This window comes from Cyphellophora europaea, assembly GCF_000365145.1.
Source record: "Cyphellophora europaea CBS 101466 unplaced genomic scaffold supercont1.2, whole genome shotgun sequence".
Taxonomy (NCBI): Eukaryota; Fungi; Ascomycota; class Eurotiomycetes; order Chaetothyriales; family Cyphellophoraceae; genus Cyphellophora; species Cyphellophora europaea.
Genome location: NW_008481808.1, coordinates 1,897,847 through 1,919,601, shown reverse-complemented (window position 1 = coordinate 1,919,601; position 21,755 = coordinate 1,897,847). Strand labels below are relative to the sequence as shown.

The 21,755-nt window shown below is 53.4% G+C and overlaps 9 protein-coding genes across 9 annotated transcripts; 6 read left to right on the top strand and 3 right to left on the bottom strand.

Annotated features, from left to right (window-relative positions):
* Positions 1 to 1,036: 1,036 nt before the first annotated feature.
* On the bottom strand, positions 1,037 to 2,653 carry HMPREF1541_02236 (uncharacterized protein; the record flags this gene model as incomplete). Its single annotated transcript, XM_008716592.1, has 1 exon — positions 1,037 to 2,653. The coding sequence occupies one exon, from the start codon at positions 2,651 to 2,653 to the stop codon at positions 1,037 to 1,039; it is 1,617 nt and encodes a 538-aa protein (XP_008714814.1).
* A 587-nt stretch (positions 2,654 to 3,240) lies between these two features.
* HMPREF1541_02235 (uncharacterized protein) lies at positions 3,241 to 4,389 on the top strand (the record flags this gene model as incomplete). Its single annotated transcript, XM_008716591.1, has 1 exon — positions 3,241 to 4,389. One exon carries the CDS (start codon positions 3,241 to 3,243, stop codon positions 4,387 to 4,389), a length of 1,149 nt encoding a protein of 382 aa, XP_008714813.1.
* Positions 4,390 to 4,717: 328 nt separating this feature from the next.
* HMPREF1541_02234 (uncharacterized protein) lies at positions 4,718 to 6,723 on the top strand (the record flags this gene model as incomplete). Its single annotated transcript, XM_008716590.1, has 6 exons — positions 4,718 to 5,261; positions 5,312 to 5,424; positions 5,476 to 5,699; positions 5,752 to 6,023; positions 6,089 to 6,264; positions 6,319 to 6,723. 6 exons carry the CDS (start codon positions 4,718 to 4,720, stop codon positions 6,721 to 6,723), a joined length of 1,734 nt encoding a protein of 577 aa, XP_008714812.1.
* A 354-nt stretch (positions 6,724 to 7,077) lies between these two features.
* Positions 7,078 to 7,651, bottom strand: HMPREF1541_02233 (uncharacterized protein; the record flags this gene model as incomplete). The annotated part of the gene is made up of 2 exons (XM_008716589.1): positions 7,078 to 7,498; positions 7,551 to 7,651. The coding sequence occupies 2 exons, from the start codon at positions 7,649 to 7,651 to the stop codon at positions 7,078 to 7,080; spliced, it is 522 nt and encodes a 173-aa protein (XP_008714811.1).
* A 525-nt stretch (positions 7,652 to 8,176) lies between these two features.
* Positions 8,177 to 8,960, top strand: HMPREF1541_02232 (uncharacterized protein; the record flags this gene model as incomplete). Its single annotated transcript, XM_008716588.1, has 3 exons — positions 8,177 to 8,351; positions 8,421 to 8,834; positions 8,887 to 8,960. The coding sequence occupies 3 exons, from the start codon at positions 8,177 to 8,179 to the stop codon at positions 8,958 to 8,960; spliced, it is 663 nt and encodes a 220-aa protein (XP_008714810.1).
* Positions 8,961 to 9,691: 731 nt separating this feature from the next.
* On the bottom strand, positions 9,692 to 12,226 carry HMPREF1541_02231 (uncharacterized protein; the record flags this gene model as incomplete). The annotated part of the gene is made up of 2 exons (XM_008716587.1): positions 9,692 to 11,591; positions 11,637 to 12,226. 2 exons carry the CDS (start codon positions 12,224 to 12,226, stop codon positions 9,692 to 9,694), a joined length of 2,490 nt encoding a protein of 829 aa, XP_008714809.1.
* Positions 12,227 to 13,737: 1,511 nt separating this feature from the next.
* On the top strand, positions 13,738 to 14,745 carry HMPREF1541_02230 (uncharacterized protein; the record flags this gene model as incomplete). Its single annotated transcript, XM_008716586.1, has 1 exon — positions 13,738 to 14,745. The coding sequence occupies one exon, from the start codon at positions 13,738 to 13,740 to the stop codon at positions 14,743 to 14,745; it is 1,008 nt and encodes a 335-aa protein (XP_008714808.1).
* Positions 14,746 to 17,725: 2,980 nt separating this feature from the next.
* On the top strand, positions 17,726 to 18,908 carry HMPREF1541_02229 (uncharacterized protein; the record flags this gene model as incomplete). Its single annotated transcript, XM_008716585.1, has 3 exons — positions 17,726 to 17,929; positions 17,979 to 18,150; positions 18,220 to 18,908. 3 exons carry the CDS (start codon positions 17,726 to 17,728, stop codon positions 18,906 to 18,908), a joined length of 1,065 nt encoding a protein of 354 aa, XP_008714807.1.
* A 667-nt stretch (positions 18,909 to 19,575) lies between these two features.
* On the top strand, positions 19,576 to 21,720 carry HMPREF1541_02228 (uncharacterized protein; the record flags this gene model as incomplete). The annotated part of the gene is made up of 1 exon (XM_008716584.1): positions 19,576 to 21,720. One exon carries the CDS (start codon positions 19,576 to 19,578, stop codon positions 21,718 to 21,720), a length of 2,145 nt encoding a protein of 714 aa, XP_008714806.1.
* Positions 21,721 to 21,755: the final 35 nt, after the last annotated feature.

Sequence of the window (21,755 nt, the reverse complement as noted above, 5' to 3'; positions counted from 1 at the left end):
GCTCTGTATGTCGAATTTCGAGATTCGTAGCGGTAGTTCTCAAAGTCGCACACAATCCGGCAATCGCCCAATCGTGTGGTGATGATGCCGAGCTGCTTGTGTCGTACCGCTAAAACCAGGGAGGTGTAACGCGTTGAAGCGGCGCAGCGAGTTTGTCTGTTCTTTGGTACCAGTACCTGGCCATGACGTGAGCCATGGCATCGGGCGGCGCTGGGGCCGAACTTAAAACAGTGCGTCAGCCATGTTGGGGAAACTCTCATTGAAGCCATAATCAGCAATAATCGTTGCGTGGCAGATCCGTGATACGACATGGTTGCAGATGGCGGTGGGTAGGGCAATATGAGGTTAGTCAACGATGGCGGCTGAAAGCTTTGCGATGGAACAAGTCCATCGGACATCAGTCACAGTCACAGCCACAGGAAATGCCTATTCTGGACCGGGGTGGCGCTGTATGCTGGCAATGGAAAATCCGGAGGTGGCTTACATATGAACCATGCGTAGACGTGGCAACTGATCGCCCACCTGCAGCTGCTCTTCCATTCTAAGTTGTACGCCTGAAGGCTTCTTTCTCTAGACACGATTGGCGAAGGGGTCCAGTTTATGGCATCGATCACCAAAACCCGCAAATCAGGCACTGAACACCGATCGGAATAGGCTGTGGACCTCGTATTCGTTCCGATCAACGTTGCTGCAGATACGGACCGAGCTTCTTCTGAGATTGAAGATGTCACTGCCAGAAAACCGCGCTTGTAAGTCAGACTCACCAGGCCGTCCGTCTGCTTGCAGTGTCTCTGAGGTGAGATATTGAATCTTATTGACTGGATGACTGGCGAGCAGGAACACAGAAAAATGCGGCTCTTTTCGACAATCTAATGTGTAGTGCTGAATACAACCTGTATGCCTATCAACACAGGTACGAGAGACTTTGGTGGGCATAACTCTGGTTGATTCATACTGAATCAAGTGAAAAGATACGTCGAGCCATAGTTCAGATATTGTTTGAGCTAGCTTACCGAGTATTGCGCGCACTACGGCCTCAATGTTTAACCACCTGTGATGAAGCATACTTCCAATATCTCGCCTCAGACTTTATCCGGAAGTCTCGGCCTTTCCAAATCATGAGTAAGAACGAGCAGCCTGTGACGAAACAGATCACTGCGACTGCAATGAAAGTGTTTTGCAGTCCCGAAGTGTTGATCCACGGCGTAATCGCGTAGCCAAATGCGAAGGTCATGTTGTTTCGACAAATGATGAGCGAAAAGATTGTTTCGCCAGCGATTTCCTTGAAGCAGTCGACTGCGTACGTTATGGCGTAAGACCCTCCACTCACGATTCCAAATCCGCAGAAGACTGATCCTGTGAGAAGGACACCCACTGGAGCCTCATTTGCAGCCCCCAGGCCCCACATCAAGAGCCCCAGCGTCAGACAGAACGTGTAAGTTGCGACCCCCCAAAGGCGATGCTCTGGCTCGCGAATGCCGTTGTTACGATGCGCAAGCATTAGCACGAATCGATCAGAGAGTGGGCCAGCCACGATACCGCCAATGATGGCCCCAAGTAGGGGTGCAAGATAGGTCACACCGACCATTGACGAGGAGAAGTTGTATGGCTCCGCAGAGAGAATAGCAGACGCAGTCGCGTTGTAGACCAAATACCAGGAATTGGTGAAGGCATACAGCATCCCAGCAAATAAGATATTGGGAAATTGGACAATGATAAGCAGGGGCCTCCAGACAATACGGAAGATTTGCTCGGGGGTCATCTTGTTGTTGGTCCAGAGACTGAGCTTTTGCCAGTAAGTTTTCCTCGCATATGTCTCTCCTGCATCCTGTGAAGCAGTCGGCTCGACGGGCGGCTCGCTTGGGCGAGTTTTCTCCACATCCTGGCCAGTGGAGCCCAAGGCAACGGCTTGGTTGATATGGACATCGGTGGCTCCGGTAGAAACCTCTGCCTCGACCTCGGTGCGATGCCAGCTTGATTCCTCCTGGAAGAAGAAAGCTAGCACCAGGTTCAAGGCCAGGAGCAAGGCACACCAATGTTGTACCCATCTCCATCCGATGGAGTCGTTCATGAATCCTGACAGAAAAGGAGCAATGAAATTGCTACCAGCAAGAGTCATTGAATAGCCTCCAACATATGCTCCACGTTCGTGAGCAAAGAAAATATCCGGGATACTGATCTCAGGTAGGACCTCGACTGGGGCCACGAAGAAACCATAGAGGATGCGAGCGGCGGCCCACGAACCAAAAGAGTCCACCCACGCGGTCCATTCTGAGATTGCGATGCAGCCAGCCAAACTGAGCAGATAGGTCGGTCGACGACCGTAGGCAAGAGCCATGGGCTGAAAGAGCAAGTTGCCCCAGCCAGCGAGCAGGAAGACAAAGGCTGTTCCCAGGTTGAGTTGCGTCAAGGTGAGTCCGGTGTCTCTGGACATGTCGGTCAGAATGGAGTAAGTCGACGTACCACCGACACCTGTCGTAAAGGTGTAGAGATAAATCAAGGAGACGTGCAATATCTTCCTCCATCGTTTCCAGTTCAAGGGATCATCAGGGTGGTTCGAGGGTTTTGGTACAAGCACGAGCTCGTCCGAGCTGCGTGATTGACCTTGCACATGGAGAAGGTGAACAGATCCAGGAGGCAGAAGGAGTGCCATGCTTGTAGCAAAGGATGGGTTCTGGTTCTGTCAGTGGCAAGACCTGGGCTCATCGTCAAATATATAACTGATACCAGCAGTGCTGTCCGTTTCATTAAACCTCCAAGAAATGGCTAGTCAAGGACAGCACCATCTGGGCCGTCTAGCTCTAGACAACTTGCCAGATACGGAAAGCCCAAACTATTGACGTGGCAGCAAGTTATCTTTCATATCTACCTCGAGATATGAATTGCTCAACAGGGGCTTGCAAAAGCTTCTCTTATCATGGAAGCAGCTTATCTCCAACCTGCGTCTGCGGGGTAGTGGGTTTCGGCGCCGAGCCTAGGGGGGTTATAAGGGTGATAAGAATTCCACTTGCCGCTTTCAGAAAGTTGTCTATCTTCCTCCTCCACCCTGGTCCTTCCAATGCGCGAGGTGCACACATGCTGCGCGATACACAGGCGAGATCTCGGGTCAAGGGTAAGCCACGAGGCGTTCGACGCGACCGACATTGCGCTACATGCAGGTCACGGACCGTCAAATGCGATCTCAATCGACCTGGTTGCGGACCATGCCAAAAAGATGGCTACCGTTGTCCAGGCTATACGATGAGGGTCAGATGGGCTGGAGATGGGAACTCCGCTGCCGAACCTTTTAGTACGCGTCAAGACGCCTGGCAGGATTCGACGACTGCTATCGAAGAGCTTCCAAGCCTCCCAGGTGATCACCGCACAACAACGCCTTCACCCGAGGAAGATGGCGACGCACCCAACTGGACGTCGAGTCTGAACGACTACCTTGGCTACTTCTCCCACCAACATGCTCAGGCGAAAGTGGCTCGTGGACGTGCTAGCGAGCAGTCTTTCGAGCTATCAAGCATCTGGGGCTTTGTCTGGGAGCACGTGAGCCATCAGGTCCGGAGAAGCAGCGACCTTGATGCGGGCGGACATAATTTACTATATTCGAAAGCGCTCCAAGACGTTAATGGAGCGGTCGAGAACGGCGATATCTTGGCCATTTTTGGTATCACGACACTCGCCTTTCTAGATGTCAGAGAGGGCCCTTTTGGGCGATGGGAACAACATCTTCGAGGCGCACGTGCTCTGCTCGATCTACATTGCCCTGGAATTGAAGACTTACAAAAGCTCTATGCAGACACGCCAGGACTGAAGCAAGCGATATCGCTGCTGAACTGGTACGATGTCATGGGAGTGATAATACACCAAGATCGCCGACTGCTATTTGAGGATTTTCACCGACAAGATATGCATCCTGACCTGTTCCAACTTGTGGGATGTCCCGAAGACACGTATTTCCTTTATGTGAGAATTGCGCAGGGACAGATGATCTCCCGTCCTCATCAAATTCACCACTCAGTCACTGCGCAGATCATGAAAGGTTCGCCCTCCTCGTTTGACGACATCAGCCTCCTCGCAGATGCTTGGAGGTACACCACGTTTTTCGCTGCACTAGTTTACCTACAGTTTGATTCGACCTGGACAGATGAGACGTCCAATCTCGTGGCGGATAGGATCTGTGACATTCTTGAGCGTATTCAACCAAGAGATATGGTATACGTCCACTTGCCCGTTACCATGTTCTTCATGGTGATCTATGCATCGACTGAGCGTCATATGGCCGTGGCAACACGCTCTTGGGCCTATTTCGAACAGGAGTCATTGCCGTCTTACCCAAACGCGCAAGCCATGTGCCAGGCGCGGCGCAGGGAACGGCTGCAGCAACGTCGAAATAGCTGAGACTATCCGATAAAGTTGCAGCACAGGGTCCAGATCTCCCTGCGCTCTACCAACCCCACGTTGGAAAGCTTTAATCGTGACAAACATTGGTCCCAGAGGCTACCGATGTGGTGAGTATCTCCGCAATTCCCAATCGGGAAAGCAGTCTATAAGCCAGGAGAGCCAAGCACGCGGCAGTGAAGCGTAGGTGCATTAGTCGCCCCGTGGTCCTGCAAGTCACCGAGGGATGTACATGTGTGGCAGTATCAAGTCACTTCAAAACGAGGAAGCCGGAAAGATCGTACTCAACATCCTTCTATCTTGCTGCTCCACGATCTCCGAATCTATCATGGCAGACGTACTTGCAAGCTTGCCTACGAACGGCTGGACAAATACACTGCCTGACAATGCGCTCAAACATGCCGACGACAAAGGTCCTAGCATCATCGAGGCGACAGAAGCTGTCCCCCAGTGGAAGATAAGAGCGGCAGAGAAGCGCGCTGCTCAGTTCCTACAAATCCCCGAGGAATGGCGACTGGCTGAATTACCGAATCCTCTCCCTGTTTCGACTCTTAACTACCTCGACACTAGTGACCTTCTCACACCCCAAGAGAAAGTCATAACTTCAGCCCTTTCAGCTCAGGAATTACTATCCCGTATCCACTGTGGAGGTCTCAGCGCCTATGAAGTTGCTGTTGCTTTCTGCAAACGTGCCGCGTATGCGCAGCAACTGTCCAAGTGCTGCACGGAAATGTTCTTTAACAAGGCTCTGGATCATGCTAAACAACTGGACCAACATTTTAAAGCAACAGGTCGGTTAGTGGGGCCATTGCATGGACTGCCAGTGAGCTTGAAAGACCTATTCGAGGTGGAAGGTTTCGACACGACAATAGGTACGTGAACGCTCTAATATACCACGGCTGAAATTAATCCAATTTGAAAGGCTGGGTCGGACTATGTGGCAAACCTGCTTTGAAGAATAGTGTGCTAGCCGGTATGCTTCTGAAACAGGGCGCTGTACTCTATTGCAAGACCAACATCTCTCAGTCGTTGATGGTGAGTATTCTTGGTCATGACTGTGTCCAGCACTCCTGATTTTGTTTCTAGATGTCTGACTCCTATAATCATGTCTTCAAGCAATCGGTAAACACGCTGAACCGAGAACTTATCTCTGGTGGCAGCTCTGGGGGCGAAGGAGCTTTGGTCGGCTGTCACGCCAGCATCATCGGAATAGGAACAGATATTGGGGGCTCAATTCGTATCCCAGCCAACCTTCAGGGTCTTTACGGCTTGTGTCCAACGGTTGGTCGTTTCCCCTGGGATAGCTCCGTGTAAGCAATCTTGTCGCTCTTCCAAAGAGCTAACTAACGGCAACGCAAACAGGGAACGAGAGTACATTGTGAACCCGGTTGCAGGTCCCCTGACTAGCAGCTTGTCAAGCATAGAGACTTTCATGGAAAGACTCTTAGCCTCGAGTCCATGGGAACAGGAGCCAAATTCATACCCAATCCCATGGCGCTCTGACCTTGCAAAGGAACCTGGCCGTAAGCTCAAAATCGGTTATTACGTCGACGATGGCTGTGTCAAAGTTCAACCACCACACGAGCGAGCTGTCAGAGAAGTCGTAGCGCTTCTACAGGCTGCTGGCCACACTAGTCAGTTGACTTCCTTCTTTCGGCTGCGGTGGCCTTTACCTACAAGCAATGACTGACTGATAAAGTGGTGGAATGGGACACATCCTCTCATCCCGAGGCTCACCGCCTCTGGACAAAAGCCATCCTTTCAGATGGTGGAGCGAGCGCTAAGGAGATGTTAGCCAAAAGCGAAGAACCACTTGTCCAAGGCATGCTAGTTGGCAAGGACTCAGACCTCCTCTCCACTCAGGAGGCCGTACAGGTCAGTTGCGAGGTGGCTTCCTATCCAAAAACTTCCCGAGCTCACATCTCACAGCTTTCAAATACTCGCCTAGAATATCAGAAGACCTATATGAGTCGATGGAACGAAGCACAGCTTGACGCTCTGATCATGCCAGTTATTCCCTGGGTAGGATTTCTCCCGAAGACCTGGGTACAGTCCGACCAGTGCGTCAGCTACACCGGACACTGGAACTTTGTGGACTTTGCTGCTCTTACTGTCCCTGCCACTACAGCCCAAACAACAGACGTGGGCGACAAGAGTTGGCAGGAGCATGTGCCGCGGAATTTTAGCGACAAATTCAACTGGTCGCAATACAATCCAGAACTGGTGAAGGGAATGCCTGTCGGAGTTCAGATCGTCGGAGGCAGATTTGGCGAGGAAAAATGTGTAGCTGTGGCGAAAGTCCTTGAGGTGTTGCTTCGGGGCAAGGTTTCTTGAGATGCAAGAAGTTGAATGATAGGCGTGGGTGAATAGTCTTGCGTGTATGCACCTAGCCTGACGAGTCATCAAATGTAGTCAAGTCTGACGCTCATCAGCATAGATCTATCCCGTCGATCATAGCTAGATTCCAAGGGTTTCTCCCCGCTCTGTGAAGCAAAAAAGCCCTGGTGCAACCCCATATTGACATGGTCATACAGTAAGGTGGAAAGAAGTATCAGACAAGCCAGTCCTAATAGTGTGCTCACCAACATACACCTCTATTAAGCGTGTACGCAGCCTCGGGCAAACACTTCATTGCTATCTGTAGGGCCACTCCTGCCTGAAACCCTCCACACGATTTGTCCTTTATTATCACGGCTTCGGAATTGTGGCCTTCTTCTCTTGCTCCTTCCTTGCCTCTGCCTTGCAAGCATTGTCCAGCATGACCCGAGCTTGTGCCCTTACTTCCATATGCTTTTGCAGGACGCGCTCGTACTCGTCAACGTTGATCGCGCCGGCGTCCCAAAGTAGCACTGCCTGTACTATAGGCAAAGGCACCTCCTTTGAAGTAGATTGCGCATTACCAGCATTCGTGCTCTTCCTCTTTTTCTCTTGTGGTCCGCTCAGCACGTAGCCAATGACATTCAGCCAGCGCCCATCGGTCATAAGATCCCGCCTCGCCGTTTCCAGAACCATGTTCACGTCGATGCTGGCACGTGCAGGTTCGGTTGCATCATGAGGATAGGCATGCTCAACGAGTAGTTGGCCTTTAGCGGCATCGTATTCTCGAAGACTGCTCCGAGCTCAGAAAGTGTACCACTGCATCCAGGCATGGTTTCACGAACTAGCATAAGAACCTCACCTTGCTGCCCGTGCGCTGTCGTCGAAGCTCGTGGACGAAGATGTGAGTAGAAGGCGCAGGCGCACTGGTCGAGGGTCCATTCATGGTGGCATTTTATGGTGCAGGCTTAGACAGACCACGACTGTCACTACAGGGCGCTTCAGCTCTGGATCAGTGGACTGCAGACAAGCGGGCAGATCGGGAGTTGGAGATGATGTTGTTCGATTGACGTTGGGCAACGGATATGCAGGCTTGGCAAAAGTGGAACCCGAACTTGAGCCGTGGGGCGGCAACGATGTCATGGCTCATTGTCAACTTCAGCCTGCCTGCACGATCATTCCGCCTGTGCTCGTCAAGCACTCGTCAATCCTTGTCACTACTGTCTACCTGCCCGCAAGCTCTCACAGCCCAATCTTCGATTGTTTACGGCCGACAAGTTTTTCACCGGCTTGCAGCGCGCCCCAGGGATAGATCCGAACCTTCTAGTCATCCGACCGTCCTCGTGATAACGCCTCCCGTTGCCTTCTCTGAGTTCTATACTCTATCGCAGCAGCCAGAGCCTACTGCTGCTTGCTGCCGACTCGACGACGCCCTCTGCTGCTCCTTCTCGTATCACTCCGCTCCTTCAATATGTGGGGATGGTTTGGCGGGGCAGCCGCACAGAAGCGAAAAGATGCGCCTAAAAACGCCATTCTAATGCTGCGCGGGCAGCTCGACATGTTGCAAAAGCGTGAACGACACCTAGAGAGCCAGATGGCTGAGCAAGAGGCCGTCGCCCGCAAGAACATCTCCACCAACAAACCTGGTAAGTCCGACCGCCCACGCGCCATTCCAATCATCTTTCGCCTCTTCTGCCGCTAACACCCCCTCCCAGTCGCCAAAGCCGCCCTCCGCCGCAAGAAGGGACACGAGCGCAACCTCGAGCAGACTTCTGCGCAAATCGCACAGGTTGAGCAGCAGATATACAGCATCGAAGCCGCCAATATAAACCAGGAAACCCTCAACGCCATGAAGAACGCCGGCGCCGCCATGAAACAGATCCACGGCAACCTGACTATCGACAAGGTAGACCAGACCATGGACGAGCTGCGCGAGCAGCACGCGCTGGGCGAAGAGATCGCGACCGCCATCACAAGTGCGCCTATCGGCGAGCCGATCGACGAACAGGACTTGGAGGATGAACTGGAGGGCATGGAACAGGAGGCTATGGACGAGCGGATGCTCAAGACGGGTCCGACGCCCGTAGGCGGAGAGCTGGCGAAGGCGCCGGCGGTGGGGAACCAGCCTCGTAAGTCTCACTATACCCACTTTTACGTGGTGCTAACATTGTTCTTTCGCAGTCAAGGGCAAGGCGCAGGAAGAGGACGACGAAGAAGAGGAACTACGGAAACTGCAGGCCGAAATGGCCATGTAGAGGACAAGCATCCATCCACCTACCTAGTGGCAGATCCGTCCAGGACGGTGACGTTTTGGCAGATTTGTGTGGCCAAAGCTATCTTCGCGCATTTTCTGTCGTCATTGGTTGGTACCGCCACCGCCATGCTGACGATGATTGTCCTCTTTCCTCTCCCGTCTCCCCACAATATCTCTCCTTAGGCACGGCGACAACGGCGTCAGGTGTTGGTGTTGGTGTTGCGTATCTTGGGCCCATCGAGGTTTTCCCTCGCGCGTTCCCGCGGCTAGAGACGGCATGGAAACGCAGACAGACGGGTAGCGATGCGCTCTCGGGCGAGGGCGAAGGTGAGGTTGAGGTGTTGGGGCGACGATGAGATCTACTTGGCGCGACAATTGCGGTGCGTGTGGCGTGTGGTAACGCACGTCTGCTTCCAGCATACAGTCATGATAGGACACAATTATATACTACGATTGCCATTCCAGTTCGAGCAATGCAAAGAGAACAAGGCGGCGGGGTTATTGAGAGCGAGGGATGGAGAACAGTTACGTGTCTTAGCAGGGTCAATTATTTCTGTCTTCATTGATTTCTCGACACTGGGCAAACGCCAATGTCTCATCTCTTGTTGTGAGTCTGACGAGGTCGGACCTTGTGATGGACGCTAGTGCTAGAGACCGCTGCTCGCACTAAAAAAGGGTATCTTCGTGAGGAAGTGATAACGCTCATCGGAGCGACAGTAAGGGTATGGTAGCTCACGACTTGAACGTCATGCTCCTGCCAGCGCCTTCTTTCGCCAGGTTATTGCGACGCGCGCCGGTGCCAGTATCAAGTGCCTTTGCGAAAGGATTCATCACTTGAACTTTGCCCTTACTCTTGCCCACGTCCTTCTTGGCGACATCTTTAGGCTCAAGCAGGGGTTCGGCCGCGTCGTAGTCGAAAGGCACCATCTCGCGAGCCTGACGCTCCTGTTCTTCAAGCTTGGCTGCCTTGCGAGCCCTCTTCTCCGCTTTGCGTTGCTGCTTAGCCGAGAGGCGCTCGGCACTGATGGTGGCAGAGCCTTCGCCGGGTCGTGTATAGGCCTCGGGAGCTGCGGGAGCAGGAGCGCGGAACGCCAGCTCAACATCCGGCTCGGGCTCCAAGGCTTCTTCTGCTTTGCGCTTGCGCGATGCTCGAGACTCATCCTTCAACGTGAACACATCGTCAGCCGGAGACATGCTCTGGGGCACAGGTGCCGCCTCTTCTTGAAGTGATGCAGTTTGGTTAGGATTTCCAGTCGCTGTCGTGAACGAGTCCATCTGAACCACGGGCAGCGGCGCAATAGCCTGCACAGCAGCCAAAGCAATCGTTGGGTCGAAGTTTGTCCCTACATGCAACGACGGAATTCCTCCCCAAAGTCCCGACATCTTGCATCGAGCAGCTTTCGGTTCGCTGATTGTGACATTGGGTTCGACCGGTGGGGATGAAGATGCACTCGCAGCCATGTCGCCGTTTTCGGTAAGCTGTTTTAGCGTAGCACCGAGGCCTGTCAGGTGGCTCTTGTTCGAGTCTTCCTTGGGAGCGGTTTTACGCCATCTGTTCTGGGGTCTAGCGCCATATTTGGCCTCGTTCTGCTTGATAGCTTCGTGTAGTTGGGGGTCATTTCTGCTAGCTTCCTTTGCATCACGAATGAGCTGGAAGACTTCCTTGATCACTTCCTCCTTCTGCAGATATTCGGGTACTGGTCGAACGGTCCCATACAGGCTTGTCGGATTGGAAGGCATATTTTCAGACAGAGACCATAGTGCTCTGTTTGGTAGCACCCAAGAAGCGCTTTCGTCCAGCTCTCGACCCCTGGTGTCACGCCACTGGTGCAGAGCGCGGAACACGGCGAATTGCTGGGGTGTGAAGTTGAGTGTGCGGTCGGTGATCATGCCAAACCAGCCATGTGAACCTCTACCGGACTCGGCATTGTAGACGAAGCGTTCGTAGCATTGTAGAGCCTCTTTCTTGGATCCTTTCAAGACGTGGTCGACCAGGTTGTTATCAGGTGTTGAATTCTCCACCAGCAGGTTGCGAATCATGTCGTAGATGTACAGTAGGTAATGGGTATCAGACCTCGCATAGTCGATAAGCTGTGGTGTAAGAGGACGGCGCCGCCAGTCCGCGAGCTGATATTGCTTCTGAGCCTCAAAGTTGACGAACTGTAGTAATAAATGCTTGAGACCTCTACCGGGGAAGTCCAGGGCCTCAGCCGCGTAGTAGGTATCGAAAAGGCCCACGACGTAGAGACCTAGATCGCGTTGTAGCCAGATCATGTCCATTGCTGAGCCGTGGAAGACCTTGACTATGGCAGGATTGGCGAACACCTCGTTTAGAACCTGCAGATTCTCGCGCCACGGCATGAGGGTGTCCACTAGCCAGTCCTTGTTGCGAGTACTGATCTGCATCAAACATACTATTCCGCCGTAAGAATGGAAATCGTGATGCTCAAGGTCAACTGCTATCTCATCCGCTGCTTTCAACTCTTGCAGCATCTCAGCAACAGCATCTTCGGTATCGACATAGATGGCCGGAGCTTCCTGTGGGGGACGATATGGTATAGGCTCGGCTTGCTGGTAGACTCTTGGTGGATATTGGTAGTTCTCGATCTCTTCTCGGTAGGGGTTTCGGTATCTGGGTGGGGTTAGGGCATGTCTCTTTGCACATGTTGAAACTCACCCTGTAGTGGCATTGCCAATACTGTCCTCCAACGGTACGAGGGCATGTGGCTTACTGGAGAGCAGAGGTTTCCACGGCGCAGTCTCGAAATTGTTCACTTTCCTGTTGAAGAGTAACTGAGGCTTCTCAATTTTGAATGGGGGAAAACGAGAGTTGGGAACGTTCTGAGGTCTTGGGGGCGTCTGCGTACGATCTGGGACAGATGGACTCAGGCGTTTGATAGCACCAGTGAACTCATCTAGAGAAGCATCGGCCTTCTCAAGCAGGTCGTCAAAAACATCGACCAAGCCGCGCCAGTCATCATCGATGCCATCCTGGTCCTTGAGCTGAGGGGTCTTGACGCTCGCATCTTGGGTCGCGACTTTCAACAACTTGTTGGTGAGACGGAGTAGATGGGCATTCTGTCGGTCGAGGGAACGAGAGACCTGTTCGCTGGAGGAGCGATGGAAGCTTAGATCCTGGTTAGACAAGCCGCTGACCTGTCGGGTCACGGCGACCAGTGAGGCGGTAACACGTTCTTGGTAAGACCTGAAGTCCGTAGAGACACTCACGGAGTCCCCATGTAGGCTGTGCTCCCCTTTCTCCTCCATTGCGACGGTGGTGTATGTTTGAGCGACGACGAGGGCGCGTGCACAAAAATGTCAAGTTGCGGAGTTGCACTATCGTAATAGTCGCCCGCCGTAGCCATATTGCCAAGGTCCGCGAGTATCTGCTCCCCATCGAAACCGCCTTCATGTCTTTCAGCCACTGTCAATCGCTTCCCATTCCCAACTGGCTGGCCAAGTTTGGTCTTTTACTACGCTTGCACCTACAACATCACTGCTGTCTGCAGCATCCTCGACTTTAGTTTGCAAAGAGTGTCCATTGCCCCCTGTATGCCTTATAGATTTACTACTTATCCGAGCCCGCTTCGTACAGAGCGAAACCGGAGTTGTTCAGCAACTCCTCTGGATAATGACTTTAATAGAGTTAGAGCCACACTGCCTGGACAAACTCATAACGCTAAGGGAAAGACCGAGATGTCCACACTGTTGCTTTGGATCGCTATGAGCACCGTATGCCCAAAGCCCAGGCCGACAGCCCTACAAAATCCTGTAGAGGTTCCACCGCACGCATCTCAGTCCGAACTCGGCTACGCCATGCCAGAGTCGAGCATTTTAACATCCCGCTACGTGCCTGCAGTCTCTCCAAGCGATCTCGAGACCTACCAAGGACCACTTAGCCTGTGGGAGCTACAGCTGTGATTCAGACCCTCGAATCCTCCTTGACTGAAGTACATGAAGAAGTCAGTTGATTAGCTGCTCAAGGACATCGCCAGATGCTTCTAGAGCTTTCAACGGCTATAGTATCTCGACCATCCACGCAGACGCTTTCAATGCTGCACTCTTGTCCAACGGGGCGGCACGTTGCGCGCCATCCCTGTAAGCCGAGGAGTCCTCGACAGAAGCAATAATCATGCATTGCATGTCAGCGCCCACTCGGCACTTAGCATCTAGTGAACGGCGCCTGGGGCCTTAGGCAACATCAATCTCCAGTCAACACTCAAAGTAGGACCACGTGCTCAGACGGTGCATCGAGTGCTGCATGCCTTGGCATCGATTTGTCGTGTGCACTGTCTGTACTCAACGCTGGCATGCTGCAGACGTGGAGTCGTGTGACAGTTTTCCTGGTTGATCGTCAAAACATGAAGAAACCTGCTGTCCATTAAATTCACGAGACTTTGGCAGTGAGGCGCTGCTTCGGCACGGTGGTTGTCATTTAGAGGCAAGACTGACCCCGCTTCGCGGAAGCGGATAGTGCAGTACGCTCTAAGTTCGTCACTATAGCCATAATATCCGCTGCCGCTTCGAGCTTGTTTCGTCCTCTTCAGAACTTGACGCCGCCCCTCAGGCAGAAAGAAGCTACAGAGCACGCGACTACCCTGCTAGTCATGCACACCCTGCGTTGTCACTCATTTCTCCTCCCTCATTGAGACACTCACTTTAGTTGCTTCTTTCTTCAATGTACGTTTATTATTTCTTCATGCTCCTCGCCGCTACGGCCGTCACCAAACGACAACTCAGATACTCAAGCCTTCCCTAAAACGAGCCCATCAAGCAATATGGCCACGACCATGAGTCGTCACATGGACTATCATTCATCACTCAAACCCGAGCCAGCAACGGCTCAACAACAAATGAATGCTTACGATGCAACCAGCTCTGAGCAGTGGAAGTCATATCAGGACTACCGACCGGAGTATCCGCCTAGTCTCTTTCAGCGAATCTACACCTTCCACGTCGAAAACGGGGGAAGGTTTGAAGGCACGGCACATGACGCCGGCTGCGGACCTGGCATTACGGCCGGGATTCTGTCCCTGCAGTTCACACACGTGATCTGCAGCGACTTCTCGAAGAAGGCTGTCGACTCAGCGCGGACAAGACTCGTCGGCCCACCACAATCGTTGAACAAGACAACTAATGCCAACTTCAGCTTCAAAGTGGCTTCTGCCGAGGACATGTCTTGGATCGCAACTGGAACCATTGACATGGTTACTATGAGTGAAGCGCTACATTGGACCGACACTGCAAGGACGGTCGCAGCAGCACATCAAGCTCTAAAGCCCGGCGGTACTTTTGCGGCATGGTACTACACTCAGCCGCGACTGCCGGACAACGCTGCTGCCGAGACGATCTTCAGAGAGATACAAGCTTGTTGGTGTAAGCTCAGGAGGGATTTCAGCAAAGAGAGCGAGCGAACGTTATGGGTCGAACAGAGCGGGTATGATTGCGTCGCATTTCCTGCGCAAATGTGGGCAAGCGTGGAAAGAGTCAAATTCAACACCCAGGGCAATCGAGATGTTTGGGTGCGAGACTGGGATCTAGCTGATATGAGATATGAGAGCCAGATCGACTTCTCGGAACGGGTGGAATTCGTGCAAGATGCTAGCGAGTGGCAGCAGGAGGTGAATATTGACTGGTTTCGTGGATGGTTCGAGAGCCTGTTTCCTACCATCAGCCCTGCCTATTTGGACGACATGCTCCCCAAGCTGGGAACGGCGCTAGGATTACATGGCTCAACTCGGGCGGTGTGGCCTGTTGTGCTTCTCCTCGCAAGCAAGAAAGGCTGAGTAATCGAAAAACGACACCTGATCAGGACCGCTACCCTGTGATGGGTGAAGAGAAATCTTCCGTGGACTGACGATTTTATCGGAATATGCATGGTCTACACCGATATCTGGGCGTTCTGTATGGACTAGCAAGTCAGGGAGCTCCTCTCACATAACGACGACAGCAGGCGTAGCCCTGACACACTTGTCATGCCAGCATATATGATGCCGCATATTAGCTCTCGGTGGAGATCTTGCCGAGCGAAGGGGGTCGCAACGATGCGCTGCAGTGAGATGGCCGGCAATTGGGCTGATGGTGACGATGGCAGGTATGGGTTCCTCACAGACGATTTTGGCGATGGGTGTCGTTGAGGAGGGTGTATGCGGGCCTCAGTATGGGGTCCCCGAACAATTGGATATGGGTACGCCCTATTATACAAGACACATCCTCTCGAAACTCGAGAGCCATGAAAAGGTGTGTCGAAAGGGTCGTTTGAGATGTCAATACGTCTACCTGTCGCGCTCCCGGCTATGCTTCGCCCCCAGCTGCAGTTGCAACAACTTGTAATGCACCTGATGTAACTCGGCTACCACCTTCTCATTCAGCTTCACCGCGGCATCTTTTTCTAATCGCGCCACTGCCAGATCTGCGCGTAGGTCGCTAATGAGACGCTCCTTCTTCTCCCGATAGTTCTTCTGTGCCATGCGGTTTTGATGCCGCCGCTTCAATTTCTGGCCACATGATTTAGTCCTTATCAAGACGAATGTTGCGGCCGAGAGTACCGACCTTATACTCGGCCTGCTCAGGCGCTGTTGCCCTATGGTCGCCGGGGAGACCAGGCACCGGCGACAGGCTTTCCGTTGGCAGCTGGTCGAGGCTCTTTGGCGACCTGGACTCGACGGAACCTCCTCCGCCTGGAGGTTGTTGCTCGAAGTAGTTGTTTGGTAAATCCCACAACGCTGAGGATGGAGGAATATCCATGAACCACTGATTAAAGCATTCCTATGATCAGCGGCCTGCCGCTGAAGCAAATCACTTTTCGCGGGTTGTACTTACAGCACGTGTGTTCTCCTGCAGCAGAAAAGCCTCAAATTCGGGACTCAGGGATGGCATCGAGTCGTATCCGGCCGAGCTGACCGAATCTTGCGAAAGGGCTCGACCCATGAACCCCGGCGTCATATCGGTGTCAACATGAATCGGATTGCTCTCCCCCATGGAGTAAAGTTGACTTCAACATTCGGCAATGAGAGGGCTGTCCCAAGCCAAAGTCACACCACTATTTATACGAGATACTATGAGCACAGCCAAATTCCCATGCATGTCACATGAAACAAGACATGAGCAAGTTGCACTGACGTGCGCGCGGAGATGGTGCTGCGATACCTTCTTGGCAGCACCGACAGCAGACCATGCGCAGATGTTTCGTTGGCAGAAATGTCGTAGCTCGCGCCCGCACCCATTTCGCCATGTTTCGAGATCTCAGCGTGCGAGCGCATCGGTTGAAACTGCCAACCTGGCAGGCGCCCTAAGAACCGACACGATCTTGTTTGCTCAGAAGAGGTATGACTCAAGCCTGAGACGCAACAGTAGCGCCTACCACATTGGGAAACCGTGGAATTGGGCAACCGCTGCACGGGGACACGAAGAGGGGTTCGTACACGGACAAGCTCGGGATATTGGCTATTTGGGCGGTATACGCCGCTCGGGACGATTCCTGGGCGATACATCGGCAGCAGGCCAAGCGAGGCATCGTGAACGAGCACACACTACAGGTGCCAAGCGATATGGTGGTCGTACACCGACCTTGTTACCACGCTTAGTTAATGTGTCTTTGTCAGAATCTTGCGTTCAACGCCAAGGCTTTGTTAACCGAAGAGGCCGAAGTTGCTGTCCCAAGTTGATACCACAGGACTTGGCCTCTCGAAGCATTTCCGCGGGATCGGCATCTATCGAGGGCCATCGGGGTCTTGATAATGTGCCTTAAAGACATCGGTTGAGAGTAGACCTGGGATAAGACCGGTCCTCACCAAGGCTGCAGGCAGTGAAAGTCTTGGCGGGAAAAGATCTACAGCTTCATTCATCCAGCAAGGCGACCAAAACTCTACAAAGCGAGTTCGTTGGATACCTTCGACAAAGGACCGACCGGAGCAGAAGAGACCCATGAGCATTCCACTCCTCGCCTTGCAACCGCAATGGGCGTATACAAACGCCTCGGATGTCACTGAGGAAAAACGAACCCGAGATGTTGATGCATCATTGGTCACCGGTCGACTGGGCTATTCATTATCCCTAACGACGCATCGAGATCTCTCGCAACTGGCGCTCGACGGCCTTCGCAGGGGACTAGACTTTTGCGGTATGCCGTTATCTTGGCGTCTGCGGCGGGTATCTAAGCCGACACGTGACTCTTGGCACCGACACGGCTCTACCGCCACACGTTGAATGCAACAAAAGAGAGAAGAGCTTCGAGCCTCCCCGACAACACGCATACTGGCTCGATGCCTCACCCGCCATTCCGAACTGCAATCCAAAGGAATCGTCTTGGCGCCAACACTAGGGCGAACACGTTTTCGATCTCGCTTCTCCCTCGCGCCCAGCGTTGGGGGTCACAATCTTGCTCCGCCCCGCTGTAATCTCTTCGCGAACACTTGCCGAACCCCCCCACGTGCATCGAGTTGTCTTCCTCATTCGTTTTGATTTCGACCACGTGCCTTTACCTGGACGTCCCAGGTTGATCCTACACCAGACAGGAAGGTTCTATCTCGACTTCGGGGAGCTCTTATGCGGTTTGACCGGCACAGGGGGTCCGCATCGTGCGTGCTGCAGCTCTTTAAATGGGCTCCAGAGTCTTGGATTGCGTCCTAGGGCAGAAGAAAAGATGGAGTGGATGATTATTCCACAGGTGACGCTGACCGTGTATAAGGCCGGGCTGATGTTCGCGCCATGAGGTAGGATTTCTTCTCGCTGTTGTCCCAGTCATTCTTTCCTTGGACCGACACGATGCGTGCGACTCAGGCTGTTTTCGCGCTTGCGCTTGCCGTCACCGCCAGTGCCAGCCCTGTTGGCCACCCAGGTAAGCCAGGTGGTCATGCTGGCCCAGGGAAACCTGGCCCACCAAAGGGAGGATGCAAGCCAGGACCCGACGATGGAAAGTTTGACTACGATGCCTTGAGTCTCCGTGAAGTTGGCGGGCGCAACACTCTGGTAGGACTTATGCTAAGGACAGTGAGATCCTGACTGACATTGCTGGTAGGAATGGAGAGTTTGGCTCGAGCACAAGTGCCAGCCGATCAGCTTCTGGCATGATGTGCCCCTCTACCCCGACGAGAGCGAGCCAGCTATCGTCAATGCTGTTGTCGAGATCCCGAGATGGGAGAATGGCAAGATTGAAATCCGACGACCAGAGCCATTGAACCCCATCTTCCGTAAGCAACCCCACGCCCTATCCCTTAGCAACCGAGAATTGTGTTCACGTTTGCTAACAACGCTTCAAGACGACGACCGCAACGACGCACCGCGCTTCGTCGAGTCAGTCTGGCCCCACAAGACATACCCCTTCGTCTACGGCTCCATCCCGCAGACGTGGGAGAACCCCAACGTCAACCACTCCTTCACCGAAGCGCCCGGCGACAACGACCCAATCGATTTCTTCGACATCGGACAGGACGTTGGCTACGTCGGCCAAGTGAAGCAGGTCAAGATCCTCGGCGGCCTGGCGCCCAACGACGGCGGCGAAACCGACTGGAAGGTCCTCGTCATCGACGTTAACGACCCCATCGCCGAGTTCATCAATGACTGGGAGGATGTCGAGAAGTACCGGCCCGGCGTCACCCAGGCGTTCCGCGACTGGTTCACCTACTACAAGGTGGCACGCGGCGACGACCTCATCCCCATTGTCGGTGAGACCTACCAGAGCGCCTCGTACATCATCGACGAAGTCATCCCCACCGGCCACCAGTACTGGAAGGACCTGATCTCGGGCGATGAGGACGCCGGCGAAGTCAACTTCAACCAGACTTCGTTCCCCGAATACGATAGCTACGTCGCGCCTGGCGAGACGACGCGTTCCTTCGAGCTGCCCCGAGAGTCTCGTCCGGAGCCGGCTGCGCCCAAGCCGTCCGAGTATGAAGAGTGGTATTATCTGGATGAGGAATACCAGCTCATCGACCAGGAGGCCGAGTAAGCCACAAAGGGTCTAGCTCGATACTTAGTTTAGTTCTAGACTTTCAACGAGAGGAATCCGTCAGTTCTGCAGTTCAGTGACCAAGCCTGACGTTCGTTTCAGGTGCTGTGACCGAAGCTGCAGCCCGGTAGCAAGCAAATCAAATATGGCGACTTGACGCGGTCGGACACAGCACTGCCCGCCAGGCACTTCGGAATAAAGAATCTCCGTATCCGCAAGTCCGTTACTCCTGCCAAGCCCTTCACGTCGTCTTTGAATCTCGGCTTCTTCTCTTCGACTCGTTCTTCCCCTGCATCTAACCATACAGCTTCGCGATGGCGTGAGTAGCGTCCAAGAACCATGTGACATCCAACAGCTGCGGCACTGCTCATGCATGCCGGCGCGTTCTGCTGGCCACACTGTACCTTATCGTCCAATCATTGCTGAATAATTAGGCGCTGAGTCCTAAGCGCTGGTGGACGTGGGTTGCCGGCCGCTTCCTGCGGCCATTTTGTGGGAAGTGTCATGTACCACCGCTACGCCTGTTTGAAAACGCGAAAGCAGAACAATCCAGACTTTGGTAAGTTTATGAACGTGCATGCATTCCCACCACTTGTGTCTTGATCCAGCTGTCTCCTTCGGCGGAGAGGACTCGCACCTTTTCTTCGCATGAGACAATCCATGCACTATGTCCCTTCGCTTTTTGAACGGTATACCGCTCGACCAGCCGCTGCGGCAGCCCAAGAGCTCCGAGTCCTTCCAATCTTCAGCTAGCCGGAAGCACACGCTCGAGACACATAAACGCGAAGTTGGGAACGTACCGACCCTGTACAACATTGACACCAAAGAGCCGCTGCCCGTTCGAAACCAGGAGCAAGAATGGTCTCTGTCATCCACATCACCCGCGTCTCCGGTCCAAAGACTACAGTCGAGGCACTACAAGAATCTTCCACTGTGGTGGACGGTCTTGTTGGCTGTGGTGCCTATATTGGCATTCACCACCGCCTTCTTTGGCATCGTGATAGCTGACAGGGCCAAGACGGATCAAACGAGTCCCTTTGACAATAAGACATCTTCCTGGGACGACCGCGCAAATGTCTTGGTCAATCGTTCCGCAACGCAGCTTGTATTTTTGGCTGGATTCAGCAGTACCCTTGCACCAATGCTGCTTGGAAGCCTGATGACCCTGTGGCATTATCCCACAGCGCGGCATTTGTTCGAGCTATCCCAACGGGGGAATCCGAAAAAGCTGCCTACGCCTCAACAACTCAGCATTCTGGTCGGCCTATCTGCAGGCTCAGTCGATGAGCTTCGAAGGTACATCATTTACCGATGCCGCCGCTTCAGGGCGGCAGAAGCCGCGATCCTGAGCAGATCGGCCCTTGTGCTTTTCCTGAGCATAGTTCTGGCAGGACTAGTACTCTTGGCCGACATTGGTGTTCATAATTTCACATCAACTGTTGCTATCAGACTTTCTACCCTGGAAAGTCATCCAAGCGGCTCATATGGGAGGGGGCTTGCTAGCCACTGTATCGATTTTGACAGGAGTCGAAACCAGGGCCTGCCTTGCACGGTCGTTGCTGATGCTAGCGTCGGTGCCAACGCCGTTGCATTCGACTCTGGCGAGATCATTTCCATGCAAGCAAATCATTCAAAGGTCAACAGTGCATGGCAAATAAAGGACGACATGGAGCCCCGGCAAGACCTGGTTTTACTTATGCCTCAGACAGAGACGCTGGAGTCTGGACGAGATTTTACCGCATCTACCATTGGCGTTGCGACACAATGTTCGCCGTTGACTCAGCGCTGCGTCGTACGTGTCACCGCTGGCTTGGATTCGAACGAGACCTACGTACTGTTCAACTGCACACAAGACTTCCGAGGTGCCTTGGGAGCCCCCGAGTCCGTGGCAAAGGACACCGCGACTTGGACCAGGACTGATGATACAACGCCTGACTTCAACTTCAAGCTTGACCGGAATTTTCAGTATGCATACTTTGCGGATTCTGACTTGAATGAGCCATACAACTCGATAGGCGGCACGCCTGGATTGAATACGGATTCTACCGGGGAAGGCGCTCTGCCCGAGAATAGTCTCCTCAGGAGATATCACCTGGCAGTTGCTGGCCTGGTGCCCGTCCAACGCAATGCGGACGGCCGAAATCTCCTCAGCGATCCAGCAGCACTCGCTATTGGCGATTCCCTTATAGCATATACACTCAATTGCTCAGTGACAGCCTACGAGGTCAACTACACATGGTTTGGTAACAATATACAGGAACTTAGTCGAGTCGAAACGACCAACGGCAGTATTCTGGAACTCGCCCATGGAATGCAAGCTTCCGGTATGCCGAGCTTGTCGCAAGCCCAGAGTATGGCGAGCTTGACCTCGAGCATGAGCGCCTTTGCCCGCACATATGCCAACCTGCATTCGCAAGACACCGTCGCGCTGATTGCCTCGGCGATGTCGCCACGCGGAAATCTCCAAGAGGCCACAACTATCGACATGCTTGTCGCCAAGGTGCCTCTGTGGTCCCTTGTTGCTCTGCTCGCGTCCAATCTGGCATTCATCATCTTCGCATCCGTCCTTGCGGCACGCGCTCTGCTGCACAACTCTCCAGAAACCCGGGACATGGTGGCGAAGCTGAGTGTTGAAGGCTTGACGGCTACCGCATTTGAAGACCGCAACGGAAAACAGGATCCAGGGCCGATCGTCACGGATGCGGACGACATGTTTGAGGAGAGCCGCATAGGCATGGCGAGCAGGCGGGTTGCTCTGAGGCGGGCTACTGGAGGCACGATGGCGCTGCGGATTGAGCAACCCAATCTTTGATCTCACTATACAGCACAGGAATCACGATTTACGTG